The sequence below is a fragment of the Somniosus microcephalus genome, chromosome 1 (genome assembly GCF_052327205.1).
Source record: "Somniosus microcephalus isolate GS21.2 chromosome 1, FLI_Smic_1.0, whole genome shotgun sequence".
Classification (NCBI taxonomy): Eukaryota; Metazoa; Chordata; class Chondrichthyes; order Squaliformes; family Somniosidae; genus Somniosus; species Somniosus microcephalus.
In genome coordinates this window covers 56,614,395-56,631,823 of record NC_140987.1, presented here as the reverse complement: position 1 = coordinate 56,631,823, position 17,429 = coordinate 56,614,395, and the positions used below count along the sequence as shown (strand labels likewise).

The following is a 17,429-nucleotide window of genomic DNA, read 5'->3' as shown; positions in this document are numbered from 1 at the left end:
CAGTGACTAATGGGGTACCGCAGGGATCGGTCCTTGGACCCCAGCAATTCACAATATATATTAATGATCTAGACAAGGGAACTAGATGTAATATCTCCAAATTTGCAGACGACAAAGCTGGGTGGGCATGTGTGCAGTGAGGAGGATGTCGAGAAGCTCCAGGATGATTTAGACATGTTGGGTGATTGGGCAGAAACATGGCAGATGCAATATAATGTGGATAAATGTGAGGTTGTCCACTTTGGTGGCAAAAACAGGAAGGCAGATTATTATCTAAATGGCAATAGATTGGGAGAAGGGGAAGTGCAACGAGACCTGGGTGTCCTTGTGCACCAGTCGCTGAAGGTAAGCATGCAGGTGCAGCAGGCGGTTAAGGCAGCAAATGGTATGTTGGCCTTCGTAACGAGGGGGCTTGAGTACAGGAACAAGGGTGTCTTGCAGTTGTACAGGGCCTTGGTGAGACCACATCGTGAGTATTGTGTGCAGTTTTGGTCGCCTTATCTGAGGAAGGATGTTCTTGCCATGGAAGGAGTTCAGCGAAGATTCACCAGGCTGATACCTGGGATGGCAGGAATGACGTATGAGGAGAGATTGGGTCGATTGGGCTTGTACTCGCTGGAGTTTAGAAGAGAGGTGATCTCATTGAAACTTATAAAATTGTGACAGGACTGGACTGACCAGATGCAGGAAGGATGTTCCCGATGGTCGGGGAGTCCAGAACCAGGGGTCACAGTCTAAGGATAAGGGGTAGGCCATTTAGGACAGAAATGAGGAGGAATTTCTTCACCTAGAGAGTGGTGAACCTGTGGAATTCTCTACCACAGAAGGCGGTGGAGGCCAGTTCATTAAATATATTCAAGGAGTTGGATATATTTCTTAAGGCTAAAGGGATCAAGGGGTATGGGGAGAAAGCAGGGACCGGGTGCTGAATTTGGATGATCAGCCATGATCGCATTGAATGGCGGAGCAGGCTCGAGGGGCCGAATGGCCTACTCCTGCTCCTGTCTTCTATGTTTCTATGTTCATTCATTAAGATTCATCAGTTAACACTCTTGCTGCTGCTGTCATACAATTCAGGAGCTGGTTAAGATATTTAAAAGAAACATAAGATTTTTCTTTGCTTAATATCTTTTGCTGGTAAGGTGTGCAACACATTTTAAATATTGGTTGACTATTATATTGAAGGTGAGAAGACCAGTGATGAGATGCAACACTTTGGGTGAATGCCAGAATCTAGGATGGAAAGGGTTAATCAGGGAGACAGCAGCAGACTGGACTGAGTCTCCAAAGCGACTCCTTAGTGCAATATTGCTGTGCTGTTGCTTCAATTGTAACTGTGTGAAATGTTAGCTTTTCATCTAAAGGAACATAATAATGTAGTTTGCATAGTTTAAAACCATAATATTTTGAAATAGCTGATCAATGTCTGGGACATTTGAAATTAAACCTGTGTGGGAACAAATCAGATAGCAAGTAGATAGCTGTGCGGGAATGCTGGGGTTGGATGTATGAAAGGGGTCTGAAACATAGAAACATAGAAGATAGGAGCAGGAGTAGGCCATTCGGCCCCTCGAGCCTGCTCCGCCATTCAATGTGATCATGGCTGATCATCCAAATTCAGTAGCCAGTCCCTGCTTTCTCCCCATATCCCTTGATCCCTTCAGCCTCAAGAAATCTATCCAACTCCTTCTTGAATATATTTAATGTATTGGCCTCTACTGCCTTCTGTGGTAGAGAATTCCACAGGTTCACCACTCTCTGGGTGAAGAAATTCCTCCTCATTTCTGTCCTAAATGGCCTACCCCTTATCCTTAGACTGTGACCCCTGGTTCTGGACTCCCCGACCATCGGGAACATCCTTCCTGCATCTAGTCTGTTCAGTCCTGTCAGAATTTTATAAGTTTCAATGAGATCCCCTCTCATTCTTCTAAACTCCAGCGAGTACAAGCCCAATCAACCCAATCTCTCCTCATACGTCATTCCTGCCATCCCAGGTATCAGCCTGGTGAATCTTCACTGAACTCTTTCCATGGCAAGAACATCCTTCCTCAGATAAGGCGACCAAACCTGCACACAATACTCCAGATGTGGTCTCACCAAGGCCCTGTGCAACTGCAGCAAGACATCCTTGCTCCTGTACTCTAATCCTCTCGCTACGAAGGCCAACATACCATTTGCCTTCTTAACCGCCTGCTGCACCTGCATGCTTACCTTCAGCGACTGGTGCACAAGGACACCCAGGTCTCGTTGCACTTCCCCTTCTCCCAATCTATTGCCATTCAGATAATAATCTGTCTTCCTGTTTTTGCCACCAAAAGTGGATAACCTCACATTTATCCACGTTATATTGCATCTGCCATGCTTCTGCCCAATCACCCAACCTGTCCAAATCATCCTGGACTTTCTCGGCATCCTCCTCACAGCACACACGCCCACCCAGCTTTGTGTCATCTGCAAACTTGGAGATATTACATCTAGTTCCCTTGTCTAGATCATTAATATATATTGTGAATAGCTGGGGTCCAAGGACCGATCCCTGCGGTACCCCACCAGTCACTGCCCGTTTATTCCAACTCTTTGCTTTCTGTCTGCCAACCAGTTCTCTATCCAAGTCAATACCTTGCCCCCAATCCCATGTGCCTTAACTTTACATGCTAATCTCTTATGCGGGACCTTATCGAAAGTTTTATGAAAGTCCAAATACACCACATCCATTGGTTCTCCCTTATCTATTTTACCAGTTACATCCTCAAAAAATTCCAGTAGATTAGTCAAGCACGATTTACCTTTTGTAAATCCATGTTGACTTTGTCCGATCCTGTCACTGTTTTCCAAGTGCTCTGCTATTACATCTTTTATAATGGACTCTAGCATTTTCCCCACTAACGATGTCAGGCTTACCGATCTGGAAATCGGATGGTTTCTTGAGCTGAATTGCCATCAGAAAAGGAAAGAACATGTTGGGCGAAAGGTAGTTGACTGCAAGGACATAGGCGCCATCTGTTCAGATAAGTGCAATAAAATTCATGGGAAAGCTTAAAAAAAGGGAGTTGCAGCAGAGTTACCACAGAGCACTGACAAGAAAGGGTATAAAGGGAGAGGCTATACAGCTCGGCAGGGAGCTACAATGAAACTTCCATTGAAAAAAGACGACCGTAGGACTGTGTCCTGTTGGTAAGTTTGCCCCATAGTGGAAATGTAATTCAGTGTCTTCTTACTGCTATTGCCGTGTTGCTGCTTTGCTGGTACTTGAAGTCTGTCATAAATAAAGATTACATTTATCTTTTTAAATATACACCTGCAGTCATGTCTGATTCAACAGGCCTGAACCCAAATGATATTTAGAGACACCTTATCATTTGACCAACCACTTTTTCTGCACTATTTGCACATAATAGTCCCATCAGTCACAGTTAACGTCTAGTGCAAAGCAAAACTTCCTCTGCAGTCCAAAAATATACCACAACTTCTGCCTCAGCGCATCTGTCCTTAATGCATCACTGCGATTCATGCTCACACCACCCATCTTTGTGGCCCATTGGCTCCCGGTTAAGCAATGCCTCGATTTCAAAATTCTCATCCTTGTTTTCAAATCCCTCCATGGTCTCGCCCCTCCCTATCTCTACGATCTCCTCCAGCCCCACAAACCACCCCCGAGATATCTGCGCTCCTCTAATTCTGCCCTCTTGAGGATCCCTGATTATAAATCGCTCAACCATTGGTGGCCGTGCCTTCTGTTGCCTAGGCCCTAAGTTCTGGAATTCCCTGCCTAAACCTCTCCGCCTCTCTAACTCTCTTTCCTCCTTTAAGATGCTCCTTAAAACCTACCTCTTTGACCAAGCTTTTGGTCACCTGCCCTAATTTCTCCTTATGTGGCTCAGTGTCAAATTTTTTTGTCTTTGAATACTCCTGTGAAGCGCCTTGGACGTTTTACTACGTTAAAGGTGCTATATAAATACAAGTTGTTGCTGTTGATGAAAGATAATAACATTAAGAATTAGGAGCAGGAGTAGGCCATAAGGCCCCTCGAGCCTGCTCCGCCATTCAATGAGATCATCATGGCTGATGTCAAATTAGTACCAAATCATGGTCAACTTTTCACAGTGGACTCATGCCCATTCGATTTAATTGTCGGCTTGGCTCACTTGGTAGCATTTTTGCCTGTGAGTCAGAGGTTGCGGTTCACACCCTATTCCTTGACTTCCATAGAGTGCAGTACTGAGGGAGTGTTACATTGTCAGAGATGCTGTCCTTCAGGTGACATGTCAAACTGAGGCCGTCGGCAGTGGCATGGCACTGTAGAGCAGGGAGTTCGCCAGATGCCCAGCAACATTTCAATCCCTAACCAACACCAAAAAATTAACCGGCCATTCAACACATTGCAATTTGCAGGGCTGCTATGCCCAAAGTGCCTGCTTGAGAAGAAATCTCTACATTGAAAGTAATTCATTGTACGCGAGGGCCTTTGAGAGATGTGGTAAGGTACTGTATAAATATTAGTAAAGATAGAGACTGTTTAGACTCATTTCTCTTGAGTCTTGCAGCTGGCAGAGACAAAAGGTTTTTTATCCAATCAGTGTGAGCTGGAGTTACAGAGCAAGAAGTAATTCTGAAGCTTGAGTTTATAGCTCAAAATACCTGATCAGTGGTAGCATTTCGAAAACTAAACCTCTCCACCTCCCTCTCCTCCTTTGAGACCCTGCTTAAAACCTACCTCTTTAACCAAGTTTTTAGTCAACCCCTCCTAATATCTCCTTCTTTTGCTCGGTGTCAAGACTTGTCTGATTACACTCATGTGAAGGACATTTTTCCATGCTGAAGGCACTACATTAATACACATTGTTATTGTTAATGAGCAAGGCCGTCTATTCTTTCAGGGTTACTTTGCGGCTTTGCATAGCCGCCGTGGAGAGTTTGAATTACAAAATTTGCAGTTTTAGCCACTGGCATTAGATAACGACGAACATTAAAAGGCAAAATAGGAATGATGACAAAACTGATTCACACAAAATGAGAAACTTAATGCTTGGAAATAACCTATGTTCCAAAAGTGATGCATCGGAGCGGAGGCTGTAACATTGGAACAGGAAAGAAAACCACAAAACCTTACTAAAACCTGTACTAAAACAATCTGTGAAACACAAACGGTCTATAAACATTTGCATGGTGAGCCAGGTGAAAATGCAAAGTTAAGCAACTTTATCCTCAATCTTTTGGTCAGCCCAGCGATACAGTGAACTGTTCTATCAATAGGCAGAGTTTTCAAATGTGGGTTTACACATGCAGCTCGCCACACGAGGTAGGCCGTTGTCTTCACCATCTGGGCAGGATTAAGAACATAACATAAGAACATAAGTAGGAGGAGCAGGAGTAGGCCATACGGCCCCTCGGGCCTGCTCTGCCATTCAATAGGATCATGGTTGATCCGAACCTAGACTCACGTCCACTTCCCTGCCTGCTCCCCGTAACCCCTAATTCCCTTATCAGCAAGGAAACTGTCTATCTCCTTTTTAAATTTATTTAATGTTGCAGCTTCCACAGCTCTCTGAGGTAGCAAATTCCATAGATTTACTACCCTCTGAGTGAAGAAGTTTCTCCTCATCTCAGTTTTGAAACGGCAGCCCCTTATTCTAAGATTATGCCCCCTAGTTCTCGTCTCACCCATCAGTGGAAACATCTTTCCCGCATCCACCCGATCAAGCCCCCTCACAATCTTATGTGTTTCGATAAGATCGCCTCTCATTCTTCTGAATTCCAATGAGTAGAGGCCCAACCTACTCAACCTTTCCTCATAAGTCAACCCCCTCATCTCCAGAATCAACCAAGTGAACCTTCTCTGAACTGCCTCGAGAGCAAGTATATCTTTTCTTAAATATGGAAACCAAAACTGTACGCAATATTCCAGGTGTGGCCTCACCAGTACCCTGTATAACTGAAACAAGACTTCCCTGCTTTTATACTCCATCCCCCTTGCAATAAAAGCCAAGATTCCATTGGCCTTCCTGATCACCTGCTGTACCTGCATACTAACCTTCTGTGTTTCATGTACCAGGATCCCCAGATCCCTTTGTACTGTAGCACTTTGTAGTTTCTCTCCATTTAGATAATAACTTGCTCTTTGATTTTTTCTGCCAAAGTGCATAACCTCACACTTTCCAACATTATATTCCATCTGCCAAATTTCTGCCCACTCACTTAGCCTGTCTATGTCCTTTTGCAGGTTTTTTATGTCCTCCTCACTCACTGCTTTCCCTCCCATCTTTGTATCGTCGGCAAACTTGGATATGTTGCACCTGGTCCCCTCCTCCAAATCGTTAATATAGATTGTAAAGAGTTGATTCTGGCAGGGTGGGTCTTACGCCCTTTATTAGAACCCACCCGATCATCTTTCCATTGACGGTTTAACCCGAGAAATTATATAGCACAGACCCAGAATTTGTAACAGCAAGTGGGAAGTTAGTGCTTAAAAAAAAAATTGGAATTTTCAAAATGTTTGAATGAAGCAATTTAAAAGCAGACTACATTTTACGGTGAGTGGTGAGGGAATTCTAGTGCTAAAAAACAAACAAATTTCTATTCACACTTAAACACCAGTGCTAAATTGCATATATCAGCAAAAGGTTCAACTGAATTGGAGCAGATTCATGGAATTGAACTACGTAGTTATCTTATTAACTGCTGACTTTACATAATCTTTGCTGATGCAGAGTGTCTTTTTCCCCTTTGAATTACCCATCAAGCAGAATTATTTTATTATGGACACCAGAGAATTCCACAGCTACGAATCAGCTTCACCGTTCGCGTCACTAAATGACACATAAAAGCTGCTTAATCCGCTCTACAAGATGATCATTCTTCTGCCACATGCATGTGAACGTTGTTATTGCCAATTCTCCACATGTTTGACTTGTGCAATTGTCCTTTGAATAGGCTAGGGAACAGAGGAGCGGTGCAGGAAGCAGCAATTTCCCATTAACCAGTGCATCCCAAAGTAAACTGCTGCTGTCAATAGCTATAAATATTTTATTGCCAATTCACCTTGACTTGGAGGGGGGGGTGGGGTAGCTAGAGAAAACCACACTTCGATATTTGGAATGGCTTTCTTCATTAGTCAAGCCTCAAGACTACCACAAAAGTATTTCCTTGCACTGGCCTTCTAACAAATTTAAAATAAAATAAAAAGGAATTCAGCACATGCAAAGTGAATGATACCACATACACAAAATTCCTGCTAGCGTACACACCAGGTAAAAAGCTGGCAATTCATTCCCAGCCGGCATGTGTTATACTCCTACCTATCTCAGTATCAGCTCCTATGTACATATTCTAGATAATCTGTACACTTGTCATAGTACAACATTTAAAAACACGACGAGCTGAGCTGCTGATCAAAGCGCTGGTGTTCGTTTGTCTTGCTCCTCTAATGAACACATCTGCATAAATGGCTCTGATCTCTGGTGTAAAGTGCCATCTCTTGTACAAGTGGCAGGCAGCTGCTACGTGACATCTGTATGTTATGTAGGTGATGTGTGTATCGCCGTCTGTTTTCATCTGATTTCTACTCTTAGCCACTTCCTTAATAGTAGGAACTCCCTCCTCGTAAAACAACAAAAAGTTTCCTTTCAGACACAGTCAAGCCAATCGTATAGTTCATGTGTAAACTGCAAGCATCAAAATAAACTTAGCTGTTAAAACGGGATCTTCAAATCTGATCCATCTTGAAAATAAAATTCATGCCTCCCGATTCCGGGCTCAGTGATAGAAAGATAGATAGACTTGCGTTTATATAGCGCCTTTCACAACCACCGGATGTCTCAAAGCGCTTTACAGCCAATTAAGTATTTTTTTGAAGTGTAGTCACTGTCGTAATATAGGAAACACGGCAGCCAATTTGCGTACAACAAGCTCTCACAAACAGGAATAGGATAATGACCAGATAAATCTCTTTTTTAGTGATGTTGGTTGAGGGATAAATATTGGCCAGGACACCGGGGAGAATTCCCCTGCGCTTCTTCGAAATAGTGCCGTGGGATCTTTTACATCCACCTGAGAGGGCAGACGGGGCCTCGGTTTAATGACTCATCCAAAAGACGGCACTTCCGACAGTGCAGCACTCCCTCAGCACTGCACTGGAGTGTCAGCCTGTATTTTTGCGCTCAAGTGTCTGGAGTGAAACGTGAGCCCACATCCTTCTGACTAGAGGCGAGATTGGTACCAACTGAGCCACAGCTGACACACAGTGACCAAAGACCGGAGGACAGCAACGTTCTTATGCATCCTGCCTGCTTCGCAACTTCAGTTCCAATTACAAAAGATATAAAATATCTCCAAAACCACTATCAGTTGAAAATGTATTTTTTTTTAAAGCAGGTAATCTTCTATAATTTGGACTATTAAACACAGAAGTTTTAAAGTCAAACACCCGCTTATATAAAATAATCTATACTCGGAAGACTAACATAAGCTACCCTAATTTTAAGGTAGGGAGGAGCTTAGCCATACAGATCAGCGAGTTGCCAGATTTGATTCCCAGTTTCTGGTGAGCAAACTGAAGATCAGCACAGGCAGCAGGAAGGGGCAGCACAGTTGGTGCTGGTTAAATCAGCCAGGATTCCTACTCCTGGCACCAACAAACAACCCCTGCTAGAAGTGCGAACACCAAGTGAGACAAGATCAAACTTGGGCTTGGTGGCTTCCCATGGTTAAATAGTCTGCCGACGCTCACTGCGTAGACTCACGAAAAGAATGGCTGCTTAGAGGAGGTACAGGAAGCACCCATGAAATTGTACCCCCGAGAAACATCAATGCCTTCTGGGGGGGGGAGGGGGGGGGAGGAGAGAGCGCGAGAGAGAGAGAATGCCATAAAATTGGCAAAAGGGCCACTTCCACGAATGAAAATATAACTGTTTTTATTGTTGTATGTCTAATTGATGGTTCGTACATATGAAACGTAATGTGCACTTTATTTAAGATTCAAAAATGTGAAATAGTCAAATCACAACCTACACTTAATAAAGTGGAGACACCAATTGAAATCCATAATAAAAGCACATAAAGACCCAGTTAAAAGAACACAATCTCTGCTTTAAATGTTGTCAATACGTCTATTAACTTGGACAACTAAACTTTCTGAATCACAATGAAGAACAAAGTGCGCCCTCAACAGAGTGCACGGCAAACGTGAACTTCAATGCCTGAACACAAAAATTACAACAGGAATGTAAAAATCAGATGTAAAGAGGAGAGTTCTTATTTACCATAAGAATGAGGGTGCCATTTTCACTCTTCTAGCTCGGGAAAAACTTTACTAAATGCTATCGTGTGCACAAAGAGTAGGATGAGTAGTTTAAGCAAGGCACCTTTGCCCTGCCTTTCAAATAATGCAATACAACTGTCTGCAACTCATTCAATTGAATAAATTTGCAAGATAGCAGCCTGTTATTTTTCAAGAACACCATGTAGAGCTACATATTGTTTAAAGAGCCACCTTTTCCAGTACCATACATACCAAATTGAGATACAAACGTTTGTACATTACAACATTTTCCTTAAACGTCCTAAAGAAATGCAACGCAAGGTATTAATAATTCAGACAGTGCAAATGCTGTCTCACCTCGAGAGTAAAGTGCCGCTGCTTACCTGAAGCCCTCGACGCCGGAGAATGCTGGACTCATCCATGTTACCATTCGGTTTTTCTCATTTCTTCCACTGTATGGCCATGCTGCAGTGCCACAGACCTCACCATGCTAATTCTGATCCTTGCAGCTGCTAAACACTTACATCACAGCAATCCCGATTGGAGAATGAAAGTCAGCTGACTGTTTCTAGTTATTCACTCCAGTAACTTCAGGAGATCATGAATGCTGCTGTGCATAGCAGCAAGTGGGCTCCGGCACTGCTCGCTCACACACACATACAACGCCACACACACTAGCTAGCTAGAAAACAAAAAATGCTTCTATAGTTGTCAACCTCACTTCAAATCATTTTGAAAGATATAGAATCCATGTGGAACCACTAGCTTTCTCTTTCCCCGTCACCGTGATAAATGCGCTCAAAACAAGCTTTAAGGTCAAACAGGAGGGTAAATCAGTGGTGACACCTCTGCAAAGACAGCAGCTGGATTTGACGGCGAGAAACTGGGACGCAGCTGGTTAGCAGTACAGCAAAGCTCCGTCTAGCACTCGGCTTTCCAGTGACTTCAAAAAAAACGTAAACCTTAGAAAGCATACAAAAGCTAGCTAAGACAGTGAACGGCACTGATCCAGTCCAGGACAGTATTTACACAAAATGCTGAAACCACTCATTTCCGTAAACATGCATCTGTGAATTTTGGGTTTTACTATATAAACGGATCACGCATCTTCCTTATTATGTTATACATTGCATTAGCGAAATACAATGTTACCCACAAACAGGTAAGAATGCTGGATGCAGCTGTCCTCTATCAAAGATATTTGCAGGCTCCCACATCATAAAGCACAGATGTAGTCATATGCATCCCCCCGTTCTTTTCTTCCTGCCTTTGTTATGATCATTGGATTAATGAAACCACATGATGAATATTAAGCATTCCAGTTTACCACATATTTTGAGCTTAAAACACAGATGGATTTATTTGTTATAAATATGAAGGATCAGTGGCAAAAATCACAAAAATCAAGCTTTTTCCTTTTAGGTGAATATTTCTGAAATATTTAGCTGGAATGACAAGACTCATTAATACTACTTGCTGCTTATTAAAATTAAGCTTCACCATGATTTCCAGAGAGTACTGGTGCATAAACATTTTGATTATTAAAAAGATAAATGTCTGTTTCCAAAATACAGACTTCAACAAGGACTGAAGAGTAAGGTGGTCCTGGTCTTACAGTAAAACACTGTCATCTGTGGCCATTTAGCAATACTCAGTCGAATTGCCTTCTCCTGTATGATATACTCTATTCCTAATATTTCAGACAGGGAGCTGTCCAACATTAGCACGAGAAGTTGCATTCAAACTTTTAAATTATGTTTTACTACTGCTTTTTCTCCCAGATTGCATTTACCAAGTACATAGTACAAATTCTAAGTAGTAGGATACCAAAACCTTTTCTCTGTATACCCAAGTCTAAATTTCCAAACAGATAAGACTTATGTTTTTGATGCAAAATATTTTCTGTGCCTCCGTATACAGTATTCTTCAGATATATTCTACACATTATACTTCAAATACACCCATTCTGTAGAATAAACGCATTCATTCCTGTTGCAATAAAAGCCCCATCACATTATTAGATTTGATGCCCTGTGCATGGGTAGGTTCCAGCGGAGTTTTATTTCTGACAGTTTTCAAACTGAACACCCCATTTTTTTTAAAAAAACATTAGGCCTTAAGCCCAAACATGGCGAGCATGTATATGACCAACCGAACCAACATATCATGCACATGAATCCATAGTTTTTCAATTTATTTGATTCACTTCTGCTATCGAGCTCACTATTACATTGATAGATTCACAAGTGAGAAAGTTTTCTAGACATCAAGTTGGTCCACATTTTCCTGATAAAACCAGCAATTAAGTTGGACAGTAGATAGTACAGAAAAGTGGCTGAATTATGGGGTGTTGACGGAGGTTGGTGATCACTGATGATTTGACGTTTAAACCTCCCATTATGTCCCTCAATCCTGATGCAGTATAATACACAAGGCACAACACCTTTGCTCTCTTAGCCTCAAAACACAGCTATTACCTCTCCATTCGGACAGCTAGATTGTCAAAACGCTAGTCAAAATGTCAGTGAATTCCAGAAGATGACACCATCAACACTGCAACAGCTGTTCCTGCGTGAAGGAGCAAGTGTCCCCTCTGCTGGCTGCACGTTTACTTTCATTCCGACAACCAATGGTTTAATGAATGAATGGCAGCATCACAGCTCCTCATCATACTGGGCTTACAGATGTCGAGGGGACTGGGGGCAATGCAAACGTTAGTAACAACTGGCTTTTTAATATTTTTAACTTGACTCTTTCTCCACAGTCTCCTAACACATACCATCCTTCAAGGAGGGTAACTCCCCTCCCCAATAAAAATTGCACAAGGATGGCCCAGCATGGCTCTACGCGCCTTTGAAGTGGAGCCTGTGCTCCACGCAATGACTTCACGATGCAGAGAGAGCAGCAAGTCACCACGATCACTGATAAGCAGTTTATCTTTGTCGTGTGCTTACCAAGGATACTCAACAGACTTGGAAATACCTCAAACTAAGATCGGGAAGACCTTTAAAACAAGCATGGCATGGTAGAATCTAAAGGCACAAGATTTATCACAGATCTCTAACGAATTCTTCCTAAGCTTTTATTAGCTTTATAAATTTGGTCTGTTACTTTATTGAAAGCCATTATACCATCCTGGCAACCTGCCAGTTATTCCTTTAACCAATACAGCCCATAGAAACATCAAACCAGCGACAGTGCGATACAAGGTTTTACAAGCAAGCTGGTGTGAAATAATATTGATATCTTTTTAAAAAAAATAAAACACACCCACCATGTTTGTTAGATATGGTTGCTGCCAACATTGGGATTTAACAGCAGCAGGTGAATCTTATATGCCCCCGGTGAGTCTGTCCTCAACACTACAGGCAAATGACTGAATAAACCCAACATGCAACATTTTTAAATGCGGTTGGAAACACAGCAGCAGTGAAAGGAAATGTCAGTTTAAAAACATAATAAAAGTAGTGATGGAGACACCCAGATGCACCAAATGAAGTGGAGCTAAAGTGGAAAACGAATCAGAGAAAATAGATTGGGACCACAAATAAAAAGAAAGACTTTGCGAAAACAAGAGATACCCTTCCCAGACTGAACAAAAGCGACCAATTATTTGTAACTCTTTCTATTTAAGATTATACACTACAAGCAAGCAGAGATCGATCCTGGACAATAAGAGCTGAAGCAGAATGCTCAACGAGGTTCCTGCTGGTACCTGGTGAGCTCGTAAGCCAGTGGCAAAAGAACAAACAGTAACGAGGAAGGGAAACTGTTTCCACAATATGGAAAACTCTTCTATGACTATTGAGGCAGAGTGTCCCAGCTGCAGGTGGCAATTGTTACTGCCTCAGCCACCATTTCAGGCTATCTGGGAGTCAGCTGGAAGACAGAAATGTTCTTTTAAAAAGGTGAAGAGAAATCGAAAGATAAGGAAAGAAATGCAGAAAAACACAAAGGTCTGGAGTTTCCTACGTGGGCACAACCCAAACCTGCGGCTGAAGCTGCCCCCATTTTGCAAACGTTGAAAAACGCCTGCGCATCCACCCAACCCAGTTAGTAAACGGCCAAACTCAAATTGGGCATATATCAGCAGAAACAATCAGAGCCCAAGGAAACTCCGAGCCCACACCAGTATATTTCTTAGAGTCCTAAAATTTAAAATTTAAACTCATTTAACCGTCATTCAAGCACATAATTTTTTAAGCAGCTGCATCGGAGAAGCGTTTCAATTTTTAATGTGACGTATACTTATGCCATAACAATGCCTTAAAAGAAACAGATAATACAGAGCAGGTCTCAGTAAGGATAACTTTTTTTTTTTCAGTACAAAAATTGCAATTAAAAGACCTGAAAGCTCAGAGCCCCTCCGAGCAAGCACAACTGGAGGTCATCGCATTTGAGAGTCGGGGCGCGGACAGTTTTCTGGGCGAAGATTCATTCGGACGGAAGATTTGATGAACGGACTTAAAAAAAATTTAAAAAAAATCGGAGAGACTTGGGTGCATTGCAGTTGCATGCTTAACTCACTTACGGCCAAAATTCCATGCTATTTTAAGCCCACATTACGTGTATATCTGGGCACAAATGTGGAGGGAAACATCAGGCCAAAATAGACAAGAGACAGAGCAAGGAAAGGACACAAATAGGTCGGGAAAGACAGAAATCTCAGAAAGCTAGCAAGAGAAGAAAAGTTTTGATTTGTTTTATTTTTGAAGGTTTATTTGCCTAAATTTTTCACCTTTACAAGTTTAATTTAGTGGTTTGGCATTGATGTGGTTGTACGTTTGCATTTATGTGGTCATTGCATTGACAGCAGCAATGAAATTTCCCAATCCTGTGATCAATTTAAAAGTAGTACCACGTAAATGTAGTGTTCACACTTCTCCTAAAGTTGCATCCATCATGCAAAGTCTCACCTTTCATATCAATACACAATCTCCTTCCTGTGATTGACACCATACACAGAAAGCTGTCTCAGAAGAAATTCCAATTGCTCAATCATCCTTGCTTGTCCTTCTCTTTGTGATATTGATTCCACTCTCTATCTATTGCCTTCTTTCGCAAGCTTACTAATATGGATTTCTTCTCTCTATTTCTTTTAGATTAACTTGCTTTTATCCTACCCTGCAACTCAACCAGTTTCTCCCAACCTCCCACTTTAATCACCACGATTAACTATTTGCCCACAATTAGGGATTTTACAAGTCATAAAATCAAAATGCAGCCATGTCCTTAATTAAAGAGCTCAGAGGGCATTAAGGTTTATAGACAGCAGGCTAAACAGAATTATTGTAGGCATGTGTCATGATTGCTTTTTAACACTAATCTATAAAGGGGATTGTGCAGTAAAGAAGCTTATCTCTAAAACCTTGTTCAGTATGAATGGGCTGTCAGATTTGACAGATAAATCTAATATTTGTGTTTCTGTTGACTTGTGAAACTGCCCTATTTATAGAAGTAGATACAGTTTAGTAGGCATTTCTTCAGCCAATCTGCATGCAGCAGCCAGCAGACCAGAGATACCACTGCCAAGGATGAGCAGAGTATGGGAGAGTGAGAATGATTGGCAGGCATTATTTTATAAGGCGTATACAGGAAATTCATTCATTCACTTACTCCTCAGGTCCAGGTCTTGGAGCGAAGGCTGAAACAAGAGTTTCCATTTTTAAACCGGGTTTAGTAACAGTATCATTCTCTCTGCCGTTCACCCGCTAGGAAAGCCACGGCAGCTTCCACTCTCAGTATAGTTAAAAGCGCGGCCAGGGTCCAAAACCCAAGACGATCAAAAACCACAGGGGAGTTGTAATCCCATCCTAGGGGCTTCTAACAAACAGTCACACTATAGGACGTTGCTCTGTCCATTCTTGTTGAGCTTTAGATGAAGCATGTTTGAAAGGGAAAGGTACGGTAATAAGGTTTGATTAGCAGCTCTTCTGACCAGTCACCATGTAGGGGCAAGGATCAGGAACTAAATCCCAACTTCTTGTGGGGAGGGGGGGGGGGCGGTGTGCGGGTGAACAAAGACCCACATGTCAGCAGTCACCTTTTGTTTTAAAAAAAGCAGCAAAGGCCTTCACTGAGGCAGGCTCAGAAAATCAGGAGTGCTCAAGAAAAAGTTGGAAGACCTCTTGCAGAAGTCAAGCAAGACAACTTACTAATGTGGGGCAACCTGGCACGCTTTTTCTTTTGAATTGTTGCACAAATGTAAGCTGAGCTAAGTAAATCTGATCACAACTGTTGCTCTGCAGGTTCCACTTACTGTGAAATAAAGCAGCTTAACAATTAGCATCAAGCCTCGTTTCACCTAGTGGTCATCTTCAGAGAGGTTAAAGCAACACTCATGCAAAAGGCAGGATTATTCAACCCAGATTACAAGGAGATGCCATTGTTCTGTCCCTGGGCTACACCATCATACAAGTACATAAACGCATCATGAGCCAACTCCCATGGAAGTAATACAATAGCAAAATACTGCGGATGCTGGAAATCTGAAACAACAACAGAAAATGCTAGAAAAACTCAGCAGGCCAGGCAACATCCGTGGAGAGAGAAATAGAGTCAACGTTTCAGGTCGAAACCCTTCATCCTGACGAAGGGTTTCGACCTGAAACGTTGACTCTATTTCTCTTTCCACGGATGTTGCCTGGCCTGCTGAGTTTTTCAAGCATTTTCTGTTGTTATTTCCCATGGAAGTAAGGTGCCCAGACCAGCAACTGACGCTGCTGAACCCAAGAAGGTATCTATCGCAGACCCACCTCCTCTATCTCCATCAAGTGACATACTAGATCCTAGACCGTGATGAGCACATCTCCAGGTTACCTCTAGGAGAGCCAGCAGCCTGAGCTTACTTTTCAGCTAACGTATAAATTAGACTCCGCCTCCACCCACCCCCACCCCCACCCCCGCCCCCAACTTCAAATGTCATTTGGTAATGAAACTCTGGGAGATTGCTGTCTGGAATAGAGACTCCCCACAAAATCTGGCTGGCAATGAAGAAGGGCCATCTCACCAGCTCGACCTCCACAACGATCTCAGAAAAGACACACAGAAATTCAAAAGAAACACAGTACTGTAACACTGGCAACCTGGAGCGGCCACAGGATGGCTATTTGGAAAATGCAAAATCTCATTGGTAATTTTGAAGTATTTAAAAATCACCTGAAAAGTCAGGGAATCTTCCTGTCTCCCCAACTTATATGCATCCTATTAAAATTCAAAATTGTGGTATTAGGCAGCCTTAAAAGGACCTTGTATGCCAAAATAACATTTATACCGGCTAAAGGTAATCACTAAACTTCACTGGAATGAAAGCTGAACACTTTAGTGTAACTCACTATTTTGCTTTCTTGCCTCGCAAGAATTCCAGTGGAAACAGGCATGAAAAGCAGTGAAGGGCAAGAGCGGCCAGAAAATGAAGGTGAATTTCAAACTTTAATGAACTTTGAGATCAGGATTATCACAACAACATCTCCAAATGTACCATGAAAAAATATTGATTTTCTGTCAACTCTTATCACTTTGAGCAATGACCTACTTAAATGTTAAAGTAATCACATAGGCTTGAGAGCAAAACATAGATGCTTAAAAATAATGGAGTAGTAAAGACTCCACTTGGCTTATCGGGGGGGGGGGGGAAGAATGGAAGAGAGAGGAGAGAAATTCTGAAAATGTTACACCAATGATTAGAATTGAACATTGGTCCCAATAACTGTTAAGGTGCAATGGGCATAGGGGGTTGGCCGGGGCAGGGGGTGGGGTGGGGGGGGGGGGGGGGGAGGAGAGAGAGAGAGAAGGATTTTTAATATAAATTACTCCCCACAGAAAACACTGTAAAAATTATCTGATATGACTTATCCTCAAGAGAAGATATTCCCCATTTGTTGCCATCCCAAAGCAATCACATGGATACCTGATCTGCCGGGTCATTTACTTAGCTGATGGCCACCTGTTACTGAGGCAAGCAGACATTGGCATCCTTTCCACTTTTAATTGTCAATCTTGGCAAGCAAGCACAACTTAAAAGCTTGTTTTGATCGGGGTTCTCAGTTCTTGTGCTGTATTTGACTGTCAAGATCAGCATCCAGGAGATAACAGATTGCCAACCCAGACCTGTCTCGAGTGACAGTTTTGGAGAATAAACCATCAGATAAGAATTCCAGGTTAGACGATCCAA

General features: G+C 42.4%; 1 protein-coding gene across 7 annotated transcripts in view; it reads right to left on the bottom strand.

The window, feature by feature from the left end:
- The window catches only part of mast4 (microtubule associated serine/threonine kinase family member 4), a 571,101-nt gene that overhangs the window by 355,259 nt on the left and 198,413 nt on the right, over positions 1 to 17,429 (bottom strand). Inside the window, exon 1 of one of the 7 annotated variants that reach the window (XM_085981737.1) lies at positions 9,640 to 9,721. The exons of the other annotated variants lie outside the window; for them this stretch is intronic. Coding sequence (XP_085837863.1) covers positions 9,640 to 9,678 — 39 coding nt within the window. The 5' untranslated portion in view covers positions 9,679 to 9,721. Of the gene's footprint in view, positions 1 to 9,639; positions 9,722 to 17,429 lie in introns of those variants that run through there. 7 annotated transcript variants of the gene reach the window in all.